The sequence below is a fragment of the Kwoniella europaea genome, chromosome 1 (assembly GCF_036810445.1).
Source record: "Kwoniella europaea PYCC6329 chromosome 1, complete sequence".
NCBI classification, from domain to species: Eukaryota; Fungi; Basidiomycota; class Tremellomycetes; order Tremellales; family Cryptococcaceae; genus Kwoniella; species Kwoniella europaea.
In genome coordinates, this window is record NC_089487.1 from 6,188,744 (window position 1) to 6,212,810 (window position 24,067).

The following is a 24,067-nucleotide window of genomic DNA, read 5'->3' on the forward strand; positions in this document are numbered from 1 at the left end:
CTGACGCCACAAATGGATATTACGCCTAACAAATGATTTGACAAACACAGAATCGATCGATTTTATGATTTCACGTCAATACATGCATGGAGTAGCACAATCATGCATACAGACTTATTCATGTTGACATAGATGGGTCGTCCACATGCTACATTCAGTCGTCTTCCGCTCCGTTGTACGATTCAACCCTCGTATGCAACATTTCCATCCTTCTAATCAACCGCCTCAGCTCCTCAGACCTACGTCAATTGTAATCAGCTCGCGGTAAGGTGCGTATGCATTCGCAGTGATGTCAATCTCACTCACCTTGCACTCAAAGCAGCTTCTAGAGGTTTAAGCTGTTTACTACCGTAATTCAGATTGGGCAACTGCTGGGCCGAGTGGACTTCTGTTTGATGTGTTTGCAATTCAGCCAGCAAAGGCTTGATAGCTAATAATTGTTCTTTCAGCTGATAAGTGGACAAAGATACCGATCAGCGTTCATGATCACGTGTGAAATACAGTTTAGGTAATATGACTTACAATTTGACTCTTCGTATTCAGTGATTTCCCTTTGCTGACCATACCACTGCCTCCTCTGACTCTAACCTTCAACTTTTCTATTTCCTCAAACCACTTCTTCTCCTGTTCTCCTAATTCAGGTTTGAACTCCTCTGTCAACCTTCCGACCAGTGCATCCAACTTGTTACTCAACTGTTCCTGCTTCGCCAACAATTCTTCCGCGCGAGATATCGACGTGTTTTTCTTCAGATTCGATATCTTCGCCTGAGAGTCTTTGAGGAGCTTGATCTGTCTTTGCAATTCCTTTACCTGCAGATCTAAGCGGTTTTCGATGTTTTGCGATCCATTCCTGATCGATTGAGTACGTTGTCTGACCTGCGTTGAGATCTCACCTAATACCCTGAGATGGTCTGGTGTAATGTTCGTAGTAGGTTTGGAGGAATCTGGTATCCTCTGTCTAAGGAGTTGAGATGGATTATATGGTGTGTTGGAGGTACGTATGGAATTTATCAGTTTATCGAAATTCAGTGGTTTAACCAACAACAACGATTGTGAGTCTGGTTCATCCGATTGTTGTTGTTTCTCAGAATGATTTGTAGGTGAAGGTATGATACTTGATGAATCCGTCACGCGCAAGTCTAGTTCGACGAAGGCTGCTTGACCTGAGGAAGCTAGTGCCAGCAAGCCGTATCCCAGGGTGATGTTGCAGAAATTGATCAATCCAATTATTGATTTCACAGGGGATCTAAAATGATAAACACATCAGCTGAAGTCGATACCAGGACAGTCTTCGGTCTCATGTCAGATGACTCACCCTGCTGTCTCAACATGCCTGGCCACCTTACTTCCCGGTAATTCCCCATCTGAGTCATCCCTCCTCAATGCTTCTAGCCATGGTCTGATATTGATTGAATCCACACCAAAGCTATGCTGGACATAGAGCACATCGCAGTACAGCGGATCAGGAAGGAAAGTCGGTGCATTGCTACCGAGACTATCGATGTCTGATTGAGGGAATGGTAGTACGATAGATTCGATCACAGGTAATACAGGTGTCGATGTGGATGGATCCTATACATTGAAGTATCAGCTACTATCATCATGTGGAGATATCGGGAAACCAGCTTACCCTCGAGCTAAACCATCGTGGTTCGGGTTTCTCAACTTCTAAACCTATATCCACTCTCCCTCCGGACCAAGCAATCGCAATGATCGTTTCATCACTTCCACCTCCTTCTTCATCTTCTCCCGATGACTGTATTTGGCTGATGTACAGGTCTGTAGCAGCTTGTTCATCATCTTCATCTCCATTCCCTATGTCCTGCGGTGCAAGTGAATAGACCAATGGACCCTGTCTCAGTAAAGCTCTATGCGCTCCTGGGGCTGGACCACCTGATTCAGTCAAATGAGGCGGATGAACTCTGACGGTCCCTTCGGCAGGTCTGCTTTTAGTCGAAGTATCAGTAGATCGTACACTGATTGAACGACTTAGTAAACTTGTTCGTCTCGTTGTTGGAGATTCGTAGCTTGATTCATCCTTCTTCTGCTGCTCGGCAATTTTCACTTGTTTCACTAACGATTCTACCCATTGAGCTTGGAAAGTCGCTCTTCCCAAGCCTGCTTGACCAGCTCCAAACACATCCCTAGCCTCATTTTGAATCTTGGCTAATTTCGTTTCGGAGTACGCTTTCAATGCTTGTAAATACCGTATAGGCATTTCAGTATGTAAGGGGAGAATTGGACCCATGCTGTATATATCTCCATTCGCAAGCAACACATAAACCATCAATGGCGAGAAGTCGATGGAGCCGATGGAAAAGGCGAAAGATGTGGCGTAGCGAGATAAAGGGTCGATAGCGGTAAATTTGGATGATGATGATGCTGAAGTTGATGGGAGGAAGTTGAATGTTTGGACTGCGTCGTGAGGTTGATTTATATCGTATTCCCTATATATACCCATGCGATATGAGTATGTATATCGTGGTATGGGAAAGAATCACTCACCGAAGTTTACCATCAGCTGTCAAAACCCATAAGGAATTTCCACCTTCGCCCCATGGATGCCATGCTACTTTGGTTATAGCATCGTTTGATGAAGGAGAGAACTGAAATTCGTCAACCGGTATGGCTCTATTGATTGAGCAGAGTGAGCTTTAATCAAGACAGCAGTCAACGAAGATTCAGCTTACCGGCAATCGACCTCTGCTGAAGAAGAGCTAGAATAGCTGCTCTTGGGTAATACGAGAACCACGACTTGATGATGTCCCACTACAGCTAATAGCCTCCCATTGGGGTTGGGGATAAGATGATGTATGGGGAAGTTCAAATTCTGCGACTTCAGTGTCTAACCATATGATATACTGTCAGCTCGTGTTGTCATCTAGTTTGACATTGTCAACATACCTTGTAACTTCCAGCTTTACCATCCTTGACCTCCCAGCCGCCTTCCCCACCTCCAGCTAGAGACATCATCCTAATCTCCTTTCCCATAGCTACCAGCAGATCCTTATCACGCATCACCATCCTCCCATATTTCTGCCCTACGAGATCATCTGTAGGTTTGTCGACCAGTTCCCAATCGCCATCTTGCGATGTGGAGGTCGAAGAGGAGGAAGGAGGGATGAATATCGAGTGGGAGCGCAGGAAAGGAAGGGAAAATGGTATCGTCTGAGTCATCGTGATATGCCGTGAGTGATTCAGCCCAGCTACTGCGATACGGACTGCCCTACCGAGCTGACTCGAATGGTTGCGGGTATTGGTTGAAGTCTCAACATGATGAAGAGAGGAGAGAGAATCCATTTGATGCAGTAGTGACCTATACGAGAGTGATGGTGGTTGGAATTTGATTCCGTCATTCGCGTTAATTCCTCCACCTGCACGACCACCTCCCCTCCCCTTTGTTGATTCATATTCATCCTAGTTACGATTGTATGACCATCAAATACCAGACGAATCACCTATGAAACCGACCCCATCAGTCCCCGAGTGAATTCTGTGACCGCTTTGTCGTGAAGTGAGCTCGACAGAAGCGGATCACCAAGATGTCAACCGATGTACCCCCACCGCCGCCGCACGATTCCATTCAAGCCGACCTAGACGAGAACGATGATCCGCATGCCCTCAACTCATTATCCAAATTCACTCTGTTCGAGACCAAAAGGTCTGTCAGCTAAGTGATCCACCATATCCTTGATTCCATAGCTGATACTTGCTCTCCTAGTCGATTCTACATAACCGCCTCGACGGCTGATACACACCGAGTACTCAAAATCGATCGGACGGACCCTACTGTATTGAATGTAGTGGAAGATGCGACGGTGTATGATAGCGCTGAGTTGGACTTACTACTGAGGATGGTCCAAGATGGTAACAAGAGTCAAGGAGGACTTGAGAAAGTACTGGAATTCCAGTGAGTTACCTTCCACCGCAACAGCTATTCAGAGCTTGTTGATAATGATGATATGACAGTGGTATTGTCGGTTTCGTTAAATTCACCGCCGGATGGTATCTTATCCTAATCACCAAGAGATCTGTGGTGGGACTGCTGGGAGGACATTACAGTGAGCTATCGACCTTCAAGTAGTTCAAGTAGCTGATAGTCGTTCTTGTCCCAGTTTACCATTGCGACGAAACAACGGTTAGTTATCTAACGCCCACACCTTTGACAGCGCAACAACTAACAAGTGGATGAAGCTCATCACAATCGCCAGCAAATCGGAACGTACAGCCCAAGAAACCAAGTGAGCTGCCTAAACCATTGCAGTGCGAAGCGTCTCTTAGCTGATTTTGTCATAGGATGCTACACACTTTTCAACATGTCGATCTGACCAAGAATTTCTATTTTTCGTACGTCCCTTTACTCCCATCTGACTACCACAGGAAAGTTGATCACTTTGTTTGATAGATACTCTTACGACATCACCAATTCGCTTCAGACCAACTTGACTGTATCTCCCTCCAACCGCCGCTGGAATACCAGATTCATGTGGAACCATTATCTCCTTTCCCCTGCTTTCGATCTGGAAGACCCGAAAGGGAGGAGTAAATGGGTATTGCCACTCATATACGGATTTTTGGATCAAGCCAGTAAGCTGTATTCATTGGTGTGATTAGATGCAAGCCAGCTTACATGGTATATTCATACAGAGATCAACGTCTTCACAAGGACTGTCTACCTGACATTGATAGCGAGAAGGTCAAGACATTATGCCGGAGCGAGATTCTTGACTAGAGGTGCGAACGAACATGTAAGCTATTTCGTGTCTCGCTTCATATGGTAGCTGACGATACAGCAGGGACATGTAGCAAATGAAGTTGAGACTGAACAGATGTGAGTAAGCTGCCATTGACCCATGAGTGAATCAGCTGATCATGACCTGTAACAGAGTATCTGAACCATTGTCAACTCCCTTTGGTACTCGCAACAAATCTGATGATGTACACCCATTATCTGATTATGGAGCTGGATATGGAGCATATACAAGTTTCCTACAGTATAGGGGTAGTATACCTGTCATGTGGCATCAGGAAAGTAATCAGATGACACCTAGGCCACCTATAGAAAGTAAGTTATACCTGTTGATTCCCAAAGTTGTTACATGCATGCAGACTGATAATTTTGTGCTTTCCCAGTCACGATCAAAGACCCCTTTTACACACCTGCTGCTAAACACTTCGATGATCTCCTTGGTCGATACGGTGCACCGATCTTCATCTTGAATTTGATAAAATCTCGAGAGACGGTACCGAGGGAAAGCAAGCTATTAGCAGAATATGGTCAATGTGTAGAATACCTCAACCAGTTCTTGCCCGAGGGGAAGAAGATGACATATATAGCTTGGGATATGGCCCAGGCTGCTAAAAGGTTCGCTTCATCACGTGCCAATATGCTTTCATGGTAGCTAATGTCTGATTCTCGAATGCTAGTGGTCATCAAGATGTTATGGGCGTTTTGGAAGATATATGCGAGGAAGCTCTACAAGCTACGAATTTCTTCCATGGTGGTCCAGCAAGGAACGAGGTAGGGTAAGTCGCTTTTCGATCTCCAGCTGTCGAATCCGACTGAAGAAGACTCTCAACTGATCTTGACCTTCCATAGAACTAGTCCCCATCGTGATAAACCCTTGTTACAACATGGTATCCTTCGAGTGAACTGTGTAGACTGCTTAGATCGGACGAATGCAGCGCAATTCGCGATTGCCAAACGAGCATTTGGTCATCAGCTATATGCATTGGGACTGATAGGCACACCGCATCTACCATTTTCATGCGATGCTGTCGACGTCCTAACGGAGATGTATCATGATCACGGAGATAGTGAGTACAGCTGAATACAACAATAAGTGGATCCAGCTGACAAGTGAGCCGAAACAGCTCTCGCATGGCAGTATACTGGAAGTGCTCTGGTCAATAGGGTGGATACGTATAGGAGGACGAAAGCCGCTCAGTGGAGTAGTCATTCGAGGGATCTGTTAGGTAAGCAGCTTTCGTTCGGAGAATGTGGCCTTCGCCAGATTGAGTAGCTGAGTCGAGTGAACAGAAAACATCAGACGGTTTTACAACAATTCTATGCTTGGTAAGTTAAGACTCCGATTCTGACAAATTGGCTATGCTGATACGTGCCGATAACAAAGATGCCGATAAGCAGTCGGCGATCAACTTATTCGTAAGTCTGACTTGAACAGACTGGGTGAGGTTACTTCGAAGAGCTGATCCTCAATGACAACCTTCCCAGCTCGGTGTCCAGCCTTCACCCCCCACGTATGACTTGGCTCGACCGAACTACAAGCAATGGTTCACCCCCTCACACTTGGAAGAACCCAAATCTGATGAGCTGGCTCCCATCAATCAGGTATACAAGGAGTACTACAAGCCTCATATCCTAAGTCAATTCGGAAGATTGTACGCCTTGTGAGTGATTGAATAGAGCAAAACACCCAGAGGAATCGAACGGAAGATAGATGCTGAATCGCATACCTTGTTCTAGCACGATGAATTCGACCACCAGATTTCATGCGTGAGTCAAGCAGGATGAGATTTATGCGCACCTTTGCCATATTCTTAGCTGACAAAATGGCTCCGCCTACGCAGTAAACCCAAGAATGAGATGCTTGCTAGTCCATTCGAGTCTCGAGTATCTGCAGAATTGGGATCTCCAGCAACCCATTATTCATCGTACGTTCGCTTCGTTGAATACACACAATAAACAACCAACCTGATCGCATCCCTTTATATCCCTTCAGGACGCACCGTGTAGCTCGTCGATGGGCTGTACCAGTACCCGTTCCAGGCTCTACCTCCCTATCCACTCAGCAGTCTTCCAACATTCCTCAATCAGACGATCAACCCAAACATGATCACCACACACAAGCTCATACCCATAATCACCCGCCTCACCCATTGGAGACAATGGTCGCTTCTTTACTCAATCCACCAGATTTAGACAAACGCATCAAGGATTACGAATGGTATACTCAATATCACTCTTCTGAAGAGCTCGAGTCGAATACAATAGGTGAAGAAAAAGATTTACAGTTGTATATCAAAGTATCGAAATTGTTTCAAGGTGAATTCGATCATCAGCATGATAGCGAATCCAATAATATGAACATTTTCAATCAATATACGACCAACACAAACACAAACACAAACACAAATGTCAATAGTCTAGGTTTAGGATTGAATCCTTCAAATTGGTTATCCACCACGAACACGAATGATAATCTATTGATAAATAAAGATGAATCTGCGATCACATCAGTAGATATAACCAAATTAGATGAATTGGGTAAAGTAAATTTGGGTTACTATGAAAACTGGCTGAAAAGTAATGTAGCACAATAATATATGTTCTCATAATTTATCTTGATTTGGTGCTATTGAAAGAAGTAGTAGGGATTACGAGTAGATTGAGCCATTTCGTTTGTCGGTCTGGGATAGATAGCTCTTATATGTCGCACTTAACTTTCCTTTTGTTGTACAGTGTACTCGTATGTGTAAATAGATAAATCCCCATATCGAAGTGAAGTTATGGATTGTAACCAAGCAAGAAGAATATTTCATGCGTTAAATGCCAACCCGATACTTATACATCTATCTACAACCCAGTCTGATACTCTAGTATACATACAATAAAATAATGATATTTATGTTCATGTTTCATTCATTTTCTATGACTTTCTTCCATTCCCATCCTAAATTCTACTTTATTTCACTTTGCATCCCCTTAGTGCTGCACAAGCATCCAGTGTAACCTACGATGTCTGTCCTAAATGCAGTTGATCGATAATTTTTAGCCCTGCTCTTATCCACTTGTCTGTCCCTTTAATGCGTCATAGCATCTTGTTGAGGTGGTGTATTCCCCAACCCCAACCCTAATCTCGATTCTCCCGAAGACGACATCTGTTCATCTCCATTTCCATTCCTCATCCGAGATGATACACCAGCGCCATCCGCAGCGGATGAGTCAATCTGTTCTTGACTAACCCTCTCACCACCTGGGATAGGTTCCACCCCTGTTTCCCCGTATTGTCCCCCTAATTCTTCTTCCTCTTCATCATCATCCGAAGCTGATCTAGCCTGTTGATCATTCCTCCAATCATATCCATCATCGTCATCTTCATCATTCTCCGACGAAGAGTCCGACGCACCTCCAAACCATCGTGTGATCGATAATTGCGATTTCACCTTGGGCGGATCTCCTGAGTTTCTTGGGACAAGAGGGGGGTCTTCAGATGATGGTGATATTGAAGATTGTCTGATGGATCTGAAGGATGAACTTAAAGCAGATAATGATGGAGCTCTAACATGTCGGAGGGTATCTCCTAAATTTATCGAATATCCTCTTTTCGCCGTATTTGTGCTGATTTCTGGGGTAATACCTCTAGACCGGTTTGCAGAAGGTGATAACAATTGATCTTCCACTTCATCTGAATCTATCGCAAATACTTCACTGGCTCTTCTTCTTCTCGGTGTATTCTTTCTTCTCCTAGTAGTTTGGGATAATCCTAATCCACCATTACCACTGGTGCTAACAGATTGAGGTTCAGGTGTAGTGGTGATTCCCAATCCACCAATGCCCTTCGCACCTCTCGCACGACGTGTTCGACTGGCGAAACCCGCATCCACATCAGATTCAAGTGGGATGATATCTGGTATTCTCAATCCACCGGAATCCTTGGGTGGAGAAGTGATATCGTTCGAAGTTCGATCTCGATGAATTGCCGAACGGACTTCCGTTCGTCCTCTCAAGATTGCGCGCTACAATAGTCACTGATGTCAGCCAGTAATTCTGACCCACAACGAGAACGAGAATATCAGAACTCACTTCGATGGTCATTCTGTTCTTGACCATTCTCAAAGCTGGCCAAGTGACTCTCTGACCCACTTTGAGCATGTGGTCCATTTCATTCCGGTCTGGATCAGAGAGTATACGGAACCAGTCCTGATAATAACAGTCAGTATGTATGTGTTGCTTTACCAGACGAGAAAACGATGAGTGACACGCACTCTGATGGTTGTCCTAGGTGTAAGGGTAAGATCCCCTGAAAATCTCTGGAGGAAAACGCCACTCCAGTCGCTTTGCAGGATCTGAGGCATAAGATCTAGATCACGTATCACCTTTCATCGGTAATATCAGCCTGTGTAACTCGCTGAGGAAGTCGTATTATACTCACCTTGAAATGCTTGGAAAGGTCTAATTTGATGTACGATTCCAATGCAGACAAGATAAATCCACCTCTCCATCCTTTCCCTTTCCTATGAGCGACTGGTCTACCTACAGATCCTCGAGGAGCGAAGAAGAACAGGTGGATGTGTGGGTTTGTCTGAGATACGATGGAGAAGTTACAGTTGAATTGCGTGTGTAACGATCCAAGAGGTATATCCTCCCTACGCATAACGGTCAGCTGCTTCATATTCCCCTTCATATTCCCCTTCATATTCCCCTTCATGGACCCAACGACTAACCTCAAACTACCATCTTTGAATCGCGATCCTCCCAGGTTATGAGGTTTGACATTTCCATTACGGTCTTTAGCCATAAGCACGACCTAACAGACTGTCAGCTCAGACTTGTGCAATCGACAAGTGTTATGTAGCTCACAGGGTTTAGGATTCCGGGTACAGCAGCACTTGCGAGGTTAGCTGACCAGATGAGACAGTTTGGCGCTGTGAGATGATTGAGCAGAATTGTCGGCCTGATCGTTCTGTTAGTTGTATAAGAAGCTAGATGATGGAAGGGACACTCACGAGTGCCTATCAGATGGTACTACAGAAATGTTTAGAGCCCTTCCTGTCCTTTCGTACGCCTCTTTAAATGTCATACTTCCACGGGTAAACCACATTGACTACACCAAGCTGATCAATCACCAATACCGAGCATACACAGTAATTGAGTAGACATACCTTTCTCGCCCAAGTCACGGTATCAAATCTCGCACCAGTCTGCCTCAGCCTCTTGAACCATACCCGGAATGGATCTTCACAAGCGGTGATCTTATCCGCCAGCTCGGGGATGAGCAGTTCTTTGAGCTCATCGTCTGTTCTCGTACATAAGAGTGATGCGATAAGACCACCGGCGGAGGTACCAGTGATTACTCTAGGCAAGAGATCGGCATCAAGGAAGGCTTTTACCACACCGAAGCTATAATTATGTTTACTGTGAGCTGCCGTACTTGAATATTTGATGGGACATACTGATAATATCCGAAAGAAGCTCCCCCAGATAGACATAAAGCACTCGCTCCATAATGCTTGTTGATAGCTCTGAAGAAAGCTCTTTTCTCTTCTAACGATACGTCGGAAGCAGTACGAACGAAGTCAAGACATGCTGCAACTTCATTGACGTGTTCTTCGATCAATCGCTTTGTACCAAAAAAGGTCTAGATTCAATTGAATATCGTTAGCTAACGGTCCAACAGAAAGGGACTTTTTTCAGCTTACCTCACTGTACATCTTGACACTCTCCGTACCTGCAAAATTACTTCTCACACAAACGGCCAAGGCATCCATCAAACCCCTTGCATCGTTTGAAGCTCTCAATTTCGTCAGAGTTCGTTTCACTCTTTTCACCTGCAGACATTGTACTATATCAGCTATGTTTCCTACCTAAAAGGGAATCTTCATGCAGCCGATGATTTACCAGTGTATAATCGAAATACGAGTCTTCCTCAGTTTCTTTCCACTCATCAAACCCCAAATTACTATCCAACTTCTTAGCTGCATCGATCCATTCTTCGTATGTCTTTGCGTTCCTCAGATCTCTCCTAAGCTTCACTTTCGGTCCTCGCCATGCTACTAACCATTCAAATACGTTTACCACTTGTCGAGTGATCACGTAAGTTAAGAATTCAAAGTAGATGATGGTGAAGAAGAAGCCCTATATCGCAAAACGATCAAACACAATTCAGATTTCACACTCTTCCTACTGGAAATAATGATGGATAAGTATTGATCACATACCAAAAGCGGCCATCGTATCAGATGGTATGTCAATCCTTGATTCGAGGTACGTGCACGTCTCCTATAGCTCGCTCATTTAGCATCTAACCCTTCTTCTTTCCGATCATGATGATACTCACTTGGAGACACGTTGATGTATAGGCTAATAGGGGTAGCTATCAGTCTATGTTATGCTCCAAAAGAGAGGAAGCTCGATCGCTCACTCACAGCAAAATCAGAAGTAGCTGTCAATCTCTCTACCCTCTCACCCCCGCCTCCACTCTGTAACGACCCATTATCCGGACCATACTTCCATGTTGTAGGCTGCAATCTCGATGATGACGAGGTGCCTATACCTGGTGAGTCGAGAGGTACAGGAGGTGATCTCGGTGAGAGGGGCGAAGCCTCTCCCTCGTTGGTGAAGGTATCGTTGATCGAAAGAGCAGAGGCGAATGCTCTCAAGTGTCTAAATTCCCCCGATTGATGTCTCAGCTACAGAGTTGGTTCTTGGGAAGGGATTATCGCAGACTTACTCCTCATTTACGAAGTTCTCATTCAGCAGCTCATCTTTCCTCGATGAGCCAGATGCCGAAGTGACCATGTTGAGCGTTTCAAACGGATCGATAAATGGTAATGATGGATGATGAATGACGTCAAGGAAGAGTTGATCGATGAGCTGGCTACGAATGCGCTCTTTTCTGTGGAGGTATTTGGAGAATCTATATGCTTGTGTGTATCAATGTCAGAGCTATGTATGTTACTATACTACTTGTCGGGGTGTCATGATCAATCTACACAGGATACGACTGTCTATGTGGGATCTGCGAGTGATGAATTGAGTTTCACCTGGAAATGATAATGATGTGCGGATGCATAGGGGGTGAGACGTGGGGTGGGGCACACACACACACACTGCACACTGTCAATCGGTGATCACCGCCGCATGAACCACCACCCCCCTCCTTGCGCTCCATTCGTCATATAGCCATCCAAGATCGACGATATAACATCCCATCATCATCTTTGCATACTCAGCAACAGATTTACAAGCAAACACACATACCAACGATGTCAACCCCGCTCGTACAACAGTTCCCATCCCTAGCTCAATACCCGCCTTCTTTCCTCAAAGATCTCCTTTCCTCACCCGAGCTCACAGAGGCTTTCTTATTCTCCTTACCTGAAGTCAAGGAATTAGCAGCGGAAGTAGAGAAGCTGGGAAGGGAGAATGATGAGATTGCTAGTATGTTGTGTTTCAGCTTGTCGTGGAAAGATAGCTGATTGCGCTTTTTGTAGAACGTAATATCGAATTGAGGGATGAGTTGATAGCTCTTCGAGACGCTACTGCTCAATCGTACGCCTACGCCGAGGGGTTGAAGAGGAAATGGACAGATATTGAAAAAGCTCAAGCGAATCTATATCAAGTGGGTCGCTGTCTACTTGCTAATATGGTATAGATATACAAATAAACTTTAGGGAGTTAATACTAATGAATGATTCTATACAACAGCGTAATAGGCCTTCGTTCCTTCATTTACGATTACGCCATTCGCTTACTGCCCAAGATGAACTATCAGAAAAGATAGCTTCGGCTTTCATAGAAGGTAGATCAGCAGGTGCTAGTTTACCTGGATCGAGGGTTGATTCGCCTTTGCCTGGTGCAGAGGGGACGAGTACACCTGTTTCTGGAGGAGATAGGGTAAGTTTATGTTGTCTGCTCTGTCCGCATGGTATGTACGCATACTAGACAATTGGCAGTGTCATCGATCTTTCTTCTGCTCTTTCCGAATTTCCAGTACTATTATTCTTTCAAAGCTGATTCAAGATACCTTCTTCGTCGCAGAACCAAAGCAAAGCGATAGAAGACTTTATCAACGGTTTCAAAGCTGCTCGAAAGACGTATCACAAGCGTGCGATCTGGGCTGAGAGATGGTCAAGGGGTGAGGTAGCATGGAGGGATGATTAAAAAGGAATCGTTCTAGGAGATATCCGTATAACTATATACAAGCTGTTGTACAATTACATTGTTGTATTTATCGTCATGGCTTCGTCCTTGTGAATATCCAACTATACAGTACCCTATAGGTATCGCAATATAATTCATCCTTCCCAGAGGTACAACAAGTCCAATCAGATCAGAGCCACAACATCCAATGACCACTGATCTATAATCCTTCAACCATACTCCAGACTCTTACAATTCTCCAATTCTCATCGAACAGATAAAAAACATGTTCCTTCACCACCCTGCCCGTTCCATCTCCAAGAGCAATTTCCAACCTCGATGCTACCCTTCTATCTCCCACACTGGTTACTACGTCCTCAACCTTGAAGACAGATTTAGGTATGATGAGCTGGTGGTATTGCTCTGGCGACAGTGCTCGATCATTATGGTTGATAATCTTCTCTCCCAAGTAGCGGTCGAGGACAGAGGAAGGGAGCGAGGTGATAGTGTTTATGGCATCGATATAGGAACGATAATGCTTCTCGAGGTCTAAGTCTGAGGTGATGGAGGGCATCTTTGGTGTCCTGGTATTTTTCGGATCCTAGGATTCTCACAGGAAGATGACGAATGGGTCTGTGTCTGCGTAGGTGGAAGGTTAGGAAGTTCAGCAAATCGATGCATACCGTATACCATATATACCATATATACCATGTTCATGTTTGGTTTGATGAGTAATCAGTCATTCCTCAAGAAAGGCTAGGTGGATACCAAATCATTACGTCATCTTATTTCTCTTATCTTGTCTTCATATCCATCCTCTGAACGTATATGTACCTATGACTTATGCATGTATTCATGTTCGTGACCCATACTCATATATGTATATGCTCATCATCCAGTCCTACATATTCCAAAAGCGATAATATGAACTTATGCAACAACAACCACTTCGACCTAATTCACCAAAACACTATAACTCCTTAAGTACCTTCTCAACGGTACCAACCAGTACCTCAGCATGTTTCTCACCAAAAGTCAAAGTAGGTCTCAACCTAACCGTCTGATCACCACATCCACCAATCTGGACACCGTTGTTCCTCATCTTGCCTAAGAATGTATCCCTCTGAGCTGGAGAGGCCATATCCCACGCAAGATACGTTCCATCACCTTCACCTCTGAAATTCATGATTTTACCTTGAGCTACACTCGAGCCAAACAGCGATTTGAAGGATGATGCCAAGTTCAGACCTGTAGAAGCAGTATGAGAGACTAGGTCGTGGGATTTGATAAGTCGGATCATCTCTCTAGCTTGTAATGCTCTGACAGGATCACCCTATACACTCAAATCAAGATCATCGTCATCAGCTTTCATTCTCTTCATAGACAAATGTTTGGTCTATAAAGTAAGAACCAACTCACCATCCAAGTATTGTAGTTTCTATACGGAGCATTGGGTCTAGTCTCCTTCTTATGGAACACTCCAGCAGCTTGCATCTTTTTACTGAACGTCACGAAATCAGGTTCCTCCCCTTCTTTCAAGCCCCATTTCTCGTGAGCCCAGAAAGTACCTGTAGCTCCTACACCGGTCTGGACCTCGTCAGCAATGAAGAATGCCCCGTGCTTCTTGGCGATCAGTCGAAGTTGTCGGAAGTAGTTGTTGGAGGCATGTCGATCTCCACCTTCTGATAAGATAGGTTCAATGATCACAGCTGCGACGGGTCGAGTTGATTTGCTGTATATACATACGAAAGTAGGAATAATGAGTGAAAATATAGCGATGAGATCATGTATGACGCAGGACGTACCTTTCAATCAAAATCTTCTCATACTCCTCCAAACATCTCTTCTCCTCGGCTTCGTTCTCCTGGACATGCTCACTGAGTGGGTATTTCAATTCTGGGAATGGGGCAGCAGGCCAATCAAATGCAGGTATGTCGACCTGTCGACGAGCATCAAGGCAGAATCAGCACATAGTTGAACGGGATACAAGCAAAATATTGTCTGCTTGATACGATCACCCACCTTATGTATAGCTTTACTCCTCGTAGCACTCAAACTACCAAACAATCTACCGTGGAAACCGGATTTGAAGGAAAGTACGGATAGCTGAGGTGCACCAGGTGAATGGTTCGACATACATGAGTCTACAAGTATATTACTCATAATCAGCAAGAGCATCATGCGAATTCTGTAGTGTGATTAGTATATCTGTACTCACCCATCTCCTCTTTTGTGAATGGTACATCCGGTCCACCTCTTTCCCTCTGCCTATAAGCCATGAAAGAGCACTTGAAAGCGGTTTCTACCATTTCAAATCGATAGAATACGATTAGAATATTTTGCCAAAGGATGAGGGGTGTGATAGAACATACCATTCGCACTAGAACCACAAAGGGTGGTTATCAATTGATCTAAGCCTTTAGGTTGGACGGTCAATAAACCGGTTTTGAGCCATTCTGCCCATTGAACAGGTGGGAAAGATCCCAGTGCAGGTCGGTTCATAGCTGCTTTGGCGAACTCATCCTGATATAACAGTGCAACACCAGGTGTTAGCTTCTCATTCTAGATCGTGGTCCAACGACACGTGAAATTCAAAGGAAAGGGGTGCGGAATGTATCAAGAAGAGCTAACTCTATGGGGTAAGGTGCAAAACAAGGTCTCTTTATTTGTAACATGGTAAATTGTTACAATGAAGAAGAAAGGATGGGTTACTACCCCGACTCACGGTTTTTGCCAGTTCCAACAACGCAGGAACGTTATAACCCAAAGCTATAGATGAGATCTGAGCGAATACATCTAACAATACATTCCCATCTGCGTCCACAAGGTAATTTCCTATAACACACACATACACACAGTCATTAAATGAATTACATTGCATGGCTTGAGTGATAGAGGACATGGTTAATATGACTTACCACTTGATTCCTCATAGTTCGGTACGATCACATGAGTTCTTGGATCTTGAAAAGTATCTATCTCTTTACTCTATATCACTCATACTCATAATCAGCTAAATATCTACCAGCGAGTAGCATGACAGCCACAGAAACTCACAGCGGCAATACCTTTTGGTCCGGGAACTTTGTCGGTCTTGACAGATGGTCCACTAGGTTCATCAGGTATGAGATCTGTTGATGAGAATGCTCTGACCCCTAGGGATCGAGTACGAAGGGAAAGGGTGGACTTGGAAGTGGATCGAACAGCTCTAGTGAACATCTTGATTGCGAGTTTGGTTATTGTGGTTGGGAAGACAGAAACGAAGAAGGTCGATTAGAGTCGTAGTGTCGGTATATATACACTTGATTACGAGGAGGGTATGTACTTGTACTGCTCATACACCAGGGACATGAGATGACCGAAGTTATTTGTGTTTTTCGATTGGTGATCTACGATCTATGACCTATGATCCTACCAAAATTGGGGTTCAATCAAAGTCGTGTTTCTTCAATCCTCTTTTATCAGATATACACAAGAAGGGGAATGAAAACTATGAGTACGCAGTCCAACCCGACAAAGTGAGAAGACGACAATGCTCAACCTGGTGATGTGATGGGATTAGACCGAAGTGGGAATTTATTGATAGGGAATAGCAGTAGTAACAGCAATAGCAATGGCAATCAATTGATGGTATCAATGAATGGAGCAGATTAAACGATAGATAAGTTGGAGGTAGATAGGATGAGTTGTTTTTCTCCTCTTTGGGAGTAGGCGAGATTCCTTTACTCGATTTATGGATTTACCCGAGTTTACTCAATTTTCGGCTGTTCCGAGTACTGGTAAGTCTTCTTTGGTCCTATCTTCCTTCCTATGACCTATTGGGATGTACATGCCCAGCTCTGTGCATCAAGAACAATCATATCCGTGCATGAACTAATCCACATCCACACAAAACGATGGCGTGAGGCGTTATCTCTTGATGTGTGATGGCATCAACATCAACATCAACCTCGAAACACGCCTGTTCATTACTAGGTTAGGTTAATTACATTTGATCGCCTTGATTTTCATTCATGGGGGACAGTCATAACCTCATGTTCAGATTAATTAGCTTGTATGGTGTATACATGACTGAACATGACTAAACATGTGTAAATGGCGTTGTAACGGAAAGGAGCGTCACAGTCCGGAAGTATTCCATACTCGTAATGAACATCATCGGATTTATCAATTTACGACTGAAGTGGGGGGATACAAAGCTAAGGCGATTTTGCCGAGATGGGCGTTTTCGCTCGGTCATCTCTATTCTATGAGCATGCGTCTTGTTCGGAATTCTCACGCTCACTTGGATGATAGGTTGGTTCCCCTTATCTACCAATTGAAAGTGACTGTGGGATCACTGTATGAGCGTCATCGGTCAAGGCCGATCCGCGCATTTCATCTCATATCATTGCAAGCTAAGCTAAAGATAAAAGTCGGCAATTGTCAGATTCACTTACAAGAGTAAAAACATACCTATTATCATTCATATACATAAACAGAGTACTAGTATTTCGGAAATCTTTATACCTTGTGTAATTCCTTTCCATCACGCACGACCTAATAACAACGCGAACTGGCCCGTTACCCCACTCTGAAAACTCCGACAGATCAGATCAGATTCCATCTCTAGCCATACGCTCTCTATCATGACCCTTATTCCAACTCCTTCCGCACCCTGGCAAGAGGTCGCACAGGCCAAGAGACAAGCTAGAGACGCATTGATACCAGAAGAATGGCGTATCCAACCTACCGAAGCCGATAACGTCATAGATGTTCCAAAGACTTGCGGTGTGTTATCTCCCAAAGAAATTGAGATTACGGAGTTGGACGCTCCAACTTTGGTTGGGAAGATGGTAGCAGGGGAATTGAAGAGCTATGAAGTCACTCTGGCTTTCTGTAAAAGGGCTGCGATAGCTCAACAATTGGTAGGTTACATTCTCATCTCCATTCATTCTTTCAACTGTATCAACTCATCTCGAACTAGGATGGGCGTTCTGCTAACCGTTAGCTTGATATTTGTCTAGACCAACTGTCTCACAGAGATACTCTTCACTGCAGCTTTGGATACTGCCAAAACGATAGATGAAGAATATGCTCGTACGGGAACACCCTTAGGTCCCTTACATGGTTTACCAGTTTCACTCAAAGATAACTTCTATGTACAAGGTGTAGATACCACCGTTGGATTTGTAGCTTGGGCTAACGATCCTGCTCCAAAGGAGAAAGAAAGTGAGATGACTAAGATCATGAGGGAATGTGGAGCAGTATTGTTCTGTAAGACGTAAGTGAACATCTCAGAAGATAAGAAAACTTGATTCTCCGAGTGAAAGGTTTAGATTCTGATATTTATGTTGGATGCAGAAATGTTCCCACAGCTATGATGATAGCAGAAACGTACAACAACGTCTGGGGATATACTACCAATCCATACAACAGGAAATGTTCATCAGGTGGTTCGTCAGGTGGTGAAAGTGCTTTATTGGCTTTGAAAGGTATGTAATACCTTCCCATTTCAAAACTCCATTATACTGACAGCAATCCATTATAGGCTCTCCTCTAGGTGTTGGGACAGACATTGGTGGATCAATCCGTAAGTAGTCAAAACCCTTCTCTTCCTACCACCTACGCCTATTAACACTAATAGAATTCATCATCTAGGTATCCCCGCTTCGTTCTGCGGTCTATATTCCCTTAAACCCTCTTTCGGCAGATTCGCGACATACGGCGCACGATCAGGCCTACCAGGCCAAGAAGCTATTCGATCGATCAATGGTCCTATGTCTACTTCACTTGATGCAGTTGAGTTATGGGCGAAGAGTGTAGTAGGCAAAGAACCATGGTATAGGGATCCCAATATGCTACCTATCCCTTGGAGAGAGGTGGAAGTACCTGAGAAATTGTGCTTTGGTATGTTGGCCATACTTGTCAGTGGTCTACGACTCTGGAGCTGATGACGTATTGCGATAGGTATAATCCTGGATAACGGGATGGTCAAACCTACTCCACCCGTCACACGGGCTTTGTTGAAGACGAAGAAAGCTTTGGAAGCTGCTGGACACAAGGTGGTGGAATGGTCACCGTGAGTATATCATCATCATTACTCATGTAACAAAGCCATGGTCTGATGATGCTGGTGTAGATATAAGCCCGAAGAAGCGAATACCATCGTCAACAGGTTCTTCCAAGGTGACGGAGGAGTCAAGATAGCTCAATACATCTCTTTATCGGGTGAGACGTACGTTGAGGGTCTATCAGCGTACAAAGCAAGACATGAAGCTTTGAAGTCTACTCCACCTTTAGTAGGTGATCTATGGGATATCCAATCGGATCGAACAGCCTATTGTAAGAAAGTATTGGATCATTGGTTGAGCAGTAAAGAAATTACTGGAACCGGTAGACCATTCGAAGCTATCATCAGTCCCGTCACACCTCATTCCGCTTGTCCAAAGTGAGTGATCTCATCTCTCGTTCTTTTCGTCTTTCTCTACAGACGTAGATGTTGATCCTGAATCGCTGGGTAGGATGGCTTTCAACGATCACGTTGCGTATACCTCCATGTGGAATATCACGGATTACTCTGCTACGACTTTCCCAGTGGGATCGGTGGATCCTTCGGTCGATGGAAAAACGGCTTATGAGGCAAGGAATGAGGTTGAGAAGAAGATTTGGGACAGATGTGAGTCAATTCTACAAGATACTAGGCGTTAGGTCAGATCATGTTCACTGACTTATGTGATTCTTGTAGACGATGCTGAAGAAGTGGCAGGAGCACCTGTATCTCTGCAACTGATTTGTGGAAGATTGGAAGAAGAAAAAGCGCTCAAGTTGACTCATGTAGTAGCTGACGCTGTGAAGACTGCTTAGGATGTATATATCACACTGCTTAGTCAGGCTATATAGCGTAAACAGTGACGATGTGAGATTGTACACCGTATAGAACAGTAGATATCGGAATAGGGAATAGATGTATCTCATTCTTTCATATGTTGTAGACGGACTCCAACCTCCAGTGCCATCGATTCGATAGTCAAGCGTACATCCCGCAGTCGTTACTCATCATCCTCAGGCTCTATCAACCAGCACTGAGATCCTGCTATGGTGGCTATGAGTGTACCACTTGGGACTACGAGTTCAGATACTCTTGTGGAACGGTCCCGGTGGAAAGGCAACGCCTCGAAGCCGCCACAATGCCGAAGGACGTTCGGGGAAGACAAGAGATACATCCTCCCGTCAGTGACTCCTCACCCAATCTATCAACCAATCAGCGACTTGACAACCTCGGACTCTTATCGGTCAATGAAGAGCCTGGGAAAAACAAGAACCATAACAAAGGCTCGCCAAAATCGGATATGAAATATGATGAATTTCGGCTAAAAGTTGCACAATAGCTTGTAGTACCGTAATACAAGTGTGAGAGGAGAGGTGTAGTGACATACTGATGATAAGAGTTGTTTGTTTATGAATGGTGGGCATGGAAAGAACGGCTCGGTTCTTCGCCGGTCTGGTAACTAACTTTATTTTTCGTACCGGAAACCCAACGTGCCTGAACACGGAAAGGAGGTGATGATAAGGAAATTGAAATTGCTCAGGTGGAGAATTCCGCTGCTCCGCCGCCGCGACTCGAACGATAATTGCTTTTCTACTGTGACTGATAAGACGTGAGTAAAATATCACCACCATAATAGTACCAGGTCAGTATGATTATACAGTGACAGCGTGCTGTATCTTCTCGCCTAAATATATCTATACTCGAGTAGCTATTGGGAGTAGCTAGACAGAAAAGCCGAGTTTTGTTTTGAAAGGCCCAAGTTAAGATAAGGAATTTACGTACAGCACTACGAGTAATAGAATACTGTAAGTACATAGAATGGTTAAAGATGATTACATATAGCTAATCTCATGAGTCAATCAACAGACATCATACGTCGATTCATTTACCCCATATCCCTCTTTTGATTTTCGATTTCTGGTTAGACAAAGATATTCAGAACGATGAACAAGCTTCAAGTAAAAGTGGAAACTTTCCTATGGGGTAAACCGCCCTCTGACCCGAAAGAGAGGAAGTTGTTATTGAAGTTGGATTTGGTCATATTGTCTTATGTTTGTTTATCCTGTAAGTTGCTTTTGGTTTCACACCTACTGATCACAACTGAATGGACGATCTACTAACATGATCATCTCTCCCTGCTATAGATTTCTCAAATTGTAAGGCTTCATGACTCCATTGCCCGACGAAGTAGTCACTAATGTTGTGTTATCGATTGCTATGGAAAGATTTGGACAGAGCAAATCTTGCCAATGCCGTGAGTCAATCCTTCTTACCCTGTGAAATCGACTGACTCTCGGTTTATGTATAGTATACGACTGGAATGAAAGAAGATTTGAACTGTGAGTCTACCCCGCTCTGTTCCATTAGTCCATTGCGAGGGGTACTAATTTATTTGTGTGATCAGTCCAAGGAAATGATTACACCTATGCTGGTTCAATGTTCACTGCGGGATATGTAATCGGACAATGGCCCTCTGCCTTGATCCTGTCGTCTGGACGTATCTCCCCTAGATTTTGGTTCCCGTTCTGTATGGTAGCTTGGGGTTTATGTACACTGGGTACTGCCTGTGAGTCTGTTTGTCCGTTCACGTAAGGTACATTCCAACCGGAGCTGACTTCATTACGAATGGTGGTAATAGGGGCTAAAACACCACATCAAGTTTGGGGTATACGTTTCACTCAAGCTTTATTCGAAGCTTCTACGTTTAGTGGTACTCATGTAAGTGACCACTAACCAAACATCAAGGGTTGATATCCTAACATCGTGCGGTCATACAGTATATCTTGGGATCATGGTACAAAGATTACGAGTTGGGCAAACGAAGTGCAGTGGTGAGTTTTCCTCTACCTTCAATCACACCCGATGTGAAATACTAATATAATATGTATGATATATAATGATAGTTCGCAACTGCCGCTCAAATGGGAACTCTGTTCTCCGGTATCATGCAAGGTGGAATCATCTCAAACCTGGATGGTAAAAATGGATTGGAAGGATGGCAATTTCTCTTCATCATTGATTTCGCCATCACTATCCCTATTGCGATTTATGGATTCTTGATGTTCCCCGGTACACCCCATACCACCAAGGCCTGTGAGTACTCCTCCCATCACAAAATCAAGTCATCTGTAATAGCACAGCCGAAGCTGATGTTCGATCCGGTGTGAACTTTAGTCTGGTTAACAGAGGAAGAGAGGGAGATGTGTCTACGTCGACTACCTCACACCGAGCACGTCAAGATGACACCTAAAACCTTGGGTAAATCAATCAAGAAGATGTTATCCGATTGGAGATGGTATTTGTTCACTGCACTATTCACCGTCTCGGCTACTAGTTTTGAGAAAGTTGGAGTTTACACGGAATTCAACCTTTGGCTAAAAAGTGCTGGGTATACAAAACAACAGAGTGAGTAATTCAGTCTATTCGATTCGAGAAAGATCATCAGATTGCCATCCGGAGCAGTATCCCCTGTCTTCTGACTCATGAGGATGAATGAATGGAATATGATTATCGTTCAATTGGAAACTGTGAAGATGACCCCCGACTGATATACGTTTCTTGCTCTGCAGTCTCATACTACCCCTCAATCTTTACTGCCATGGCTATTCTCTCGACGTACATCCTAACCCTTATATCCGATCAAACTCGAAATCGATTCATCATCAATCCGATAATGTACCTTGCGGTTTTCATCAGCAGTGTCATGTTACTCAATTGGAATCATCTAAATAAAGGTGCTCATTTCTTTGCTTATATCATTGGTGGTCTGGGTTATGCTGGTCAAGCTTCCAATGTGAGTGATTTGTTTTCTTTCTTACCAAGATACCGTTGACGTCAGTTTAATGAATGCTTGATCGGTTCTGTAGTTCGCTTGGGCCAACGAGATGTGTAGGGATGATGATGTCTTACGATCGATTACTTTATTTTCTATGAACCGTGAGTAGTGGCATCCCATCACGTCACCTAATCTCTTCATGTTCATCACCATATTGTATGACAGATTGACTGACATCGTCCTTTTCCTGCTCTTCGTTGCTATTGCATTCAGTATTCTCAAATATCTGTGAGTTACTCATCTAACCTACCATCAACACAATATAGGCAAGATTTGCTGATCTTGATCTGCTTGACACGTCTATAGGGAATCTATGGTATCAGATCGTCGCATGGCCAGTCGTCGAAGCTCCTAAATTTAGAAATGGTCAAATCGCAACTCTAGTCACAGGTGCAGCTTCAGTAAGTGACCTCAAATCTGCTTTAAATCGACATGTACTGATTCTTTCCTCTGATTCATTCTCGCATTCTCGCAGGTCGCAATTGCCGTTGCCATCGTATTTTGTTCCAGGAAATATCCTCCGGCTTTGCCCTCCGCTGAGATCGTAGAGATCGATGGCAAGTTGACCGATGTTACTCATAACACTCATACGACGAGCAACGCAAGTAATCACGGAGAAGGGGAAGGTGACATCGAAAGTAAAGATGTAGAGAATTTACATGGAGCTATATCGACCGTCAAGCATGTGTAGATCAGGTCATAGTCATGTTTTATGTGGTTCGTAGAAGTAGATAAATAGATGGACAAGGTCAGGGTCAAGATTGATATTTGGTATGATGCCTGGTGTCAGAAAAGTTGTAAATGTCAAGTTAGAATACAAAAGGATGGTAACAGATAAATGCCAATTAGGGTCTAACAAATGCGTTTTTAATTCAATATAGAATATAGACAGATAAATTGTCAGTAAGAGCCTGGAAACCTGGAGTGACATGGATACGGGAAGAATAAGATTATACGAGACAGAGTGTTGAGTTATGCATTTATGCTATATACAAACAATTTACTGGGGATAGATTTTCGAGATATGAGATCAATTGAGAAAGTGGTTACAAAACTTTTTGGATAGTGAATTTATGGGGAAAAAAAAAAAAACGTGACAAGTGTTGATCTGACCTTGTGTGGAACCTAGATTGAAATTGGATTGACGTTATGGAATCGAAACTTGACGTATGAAGGGAATATATCTAATATTGTATATGTGGTGAAAATTGATCATAGTACATCTTCTTGCTTGGTGCTGACGAATCATGAACGGATGTTTTATGTGATGGTATTGAGTGTGAATGAGGGATTTTCGTTTCGTTTTCATTGATTT

The 24,067-nt window shown here is 43.9% G+C and overlaps 8 protein-coding genes across 8 annotated transcripts; 4 read left to right on the top strand and 4 right to left on the bottom strand.

The window, feature by feature from the left end:
* Nucleotides 1–154: 154 nt before the first annotated feature.
* On the bottom strand, nt 155–3,177 carry V865_002356 (uncharacterized protein; the record flags this gene model as incomplete). Its single annotated transcript, XM_066226157.1, has 8 exons — nt 155–239; nt 307–449; nt 523–1,246; nt 1,316–1,572; nt 1,631–2,447; nt 2,506–2,631; nt 2,691–2,845; nt 2,905–3,177. 8 exons carry the CDS (start codon nt 3,175–3,177, stop codon nt 155–157), a joined length of 2,580 nt encoding a protein of 859 aa, XP_066082254.1.
* Nucleotides 3,178–3,542: 365 nt separating this feature from the next.
* On the top strand, nt 3,543–7,344 carry V865_002357 (uncharacterized protein; the record flags this gene model as incomplete). Its single annotated transcript, XM_066226158.1, has 20 exons — nt 3,543–3,661; nt 3,722–3,910; nt 3,970–4,061; nt 4,116–4,138; nt 4,195–4,241; nt 4,297–4,347; nt 4,406–4,587; nt 4,648–4,748; nt 4,797–4,831; nt 4,887–5,065; nt 5,134–5,365; nt 5,428–5,526; nt 5,600–5,817; nt 5,875–5,976; nt 6,041–6,076; nt 6,135–6,166; nt 6,236–6,411; nt 6,488–6,517; nt 6,592–6,675; nt 6,744–7,344. The coding sequence occupies 20 exons, from the start codon at nt 3,543–3,545 to the stop codon at nt 7,342–7,344; spliced, it is 2,628 nt and encodes an 875-aa protein (XP_066082255.1).
* A 480-nt stretch (nt 7,345–7,824) lies between these two features.
* Nucleotides 7,825–11,542, bottom strand: V865_002358 (uncharacterized protein; the record flags this gene model as incomplete). Its single annotated transcript, XM_066226159.1, has 15 exons — nt 7,825–8,760; nt 8,828–8,944; nt 9,010–9,120; nt 9,177–9,390; nt 9,469–9,551; nt 9,605–9,698; nt 9,751–9,848; nt 9,907–10,144; nt 10,198–10,382; nt 10,444–10,572; nt 10,643–10,879; nt 10,963–11,023; nt 11,082–11,104; nt 11,170–11,407; nt 11,475–11,542. 15 exons carry the CDS (start codon nt 11,540–11,542, stop codon nt 7,825–7,827), a joined length of 2,832 nt encoding a protein of 943 aa, XP_066082256.1.
* A 467-nt stretch (nt 11,543–12,009) lies between these two features.
* Nucleotides 12,010–12,907, top strand: V865_002359 (uncharacterized protein; the record flags this gene model as incomplete). The annotated part of the gene is made up of 4 exons (XM_066226160.1): nt 12,010–12,184; nt 12,238–12,365; nt 12,452–12,640; nt 12,785–12,907. The coding sequence occupies 4 exons, from the start codon at nt 12,010–12,012 to the stop codon at nt 12,905–12,907; spliced, it is 615 nt and encodes a 204-aa protein (XP_066082257.1).
* Nucleotides 12,908–13,106: 199 nt separating this feature from the next.
* Nucleotides 13,107–13,460, bottom strand: V865_002360 (uncharacterized protein; the record flags this gene model as incomplete). The annotated part of the gene is made up of 1 exon (XM_066226161.1): nt 13,107–13,460. One exon carries the CDS (start codon nt 13,458–13,460, stop codon nt 13,107–13,109), a length of 354 nt encoding a protein of 117 aa, XP_066082258.1.
* Nucleotides 13,461–13,856: 396 nt separating this feature from the next.
* Nucleotides 13,857–16,105, bottom strand: V865_002361 (4-aminobutyrate aminotransferase; the record flags this gene model as incomplete). Its single annotated transcript, XM_066226162.1, has 9 exons — nt 13,857–14,219; nt 14,306–14,618; nt 14,692–14,825; nt 14,909–15,030; nt 15,105–15,188; nt 15,259–15,409; nt 15,612–15,721; nt 15,805–15,874; nt 15,944–16,105. 9 exons carry the CDS (start codon nt 16,103–16,105, stop codon nt 13,857–13,859), a joined length of 1,509 nt encoding a protein of 502 aa, XP_066082259.1.
* A 1,409-nt stretch (nt 16,106–17,514) lies between these two features.
* V865_002362 (uncharacterized protein) lies at nt 17,515–19,732 on the top strand (the record flags this gene model as incomplete). The annotated part of the gene is made up of 9 exons (XM_066226163.1): nt 17,515–17,793; nt 17,893–18,149; nt 18,230–18,360; nt 18,417–18,458; nt 18,527–18,775; nt 18,836–18,947; nt 19,008–19,316; nt 19,390–19,544; nt 19,614–19,732. The coding sequence occupies 9 exons, from the start codon at nt 17,515–17,517 to the stop codon at nt 19,730–19,732; spliced, it is 1,653 nt and encodes a 550-aa protein (XP_066082260.1).
* Nucleotides 19,733–20,860: 1,128 nt separating this feature from the next.
* Nucleotides 20,861–23,443, top strand: V865_002363 (uncharacterized protein; the record flags this gene model as incomplete). The annotated part of the gene is made up of 13 exons (XM_066226164.1): nt 20,861–20,981; nt 21,062–21,073; nt 21,143–21,171; nt 21,226–21,256; nt 21,322–21,483; nt 21,556–21,635; nt 21,695–21,748; nt 21,821–22,010; nt 22,092–22,322; nt 22,487–22,710; nt 22,784–22,853; nt 23,059–23,153; nt 23,228–23,443. 13 exons carry the CDS (start codon nt 20,861–20,863, stop codon nt 23,441–23,443), a joined length of 1,515 nt encoding a protein of 504 aa, XP_066082261.1.
* Nucleotides 23,444–24,067: the final 624 nt, after the last annotated feature.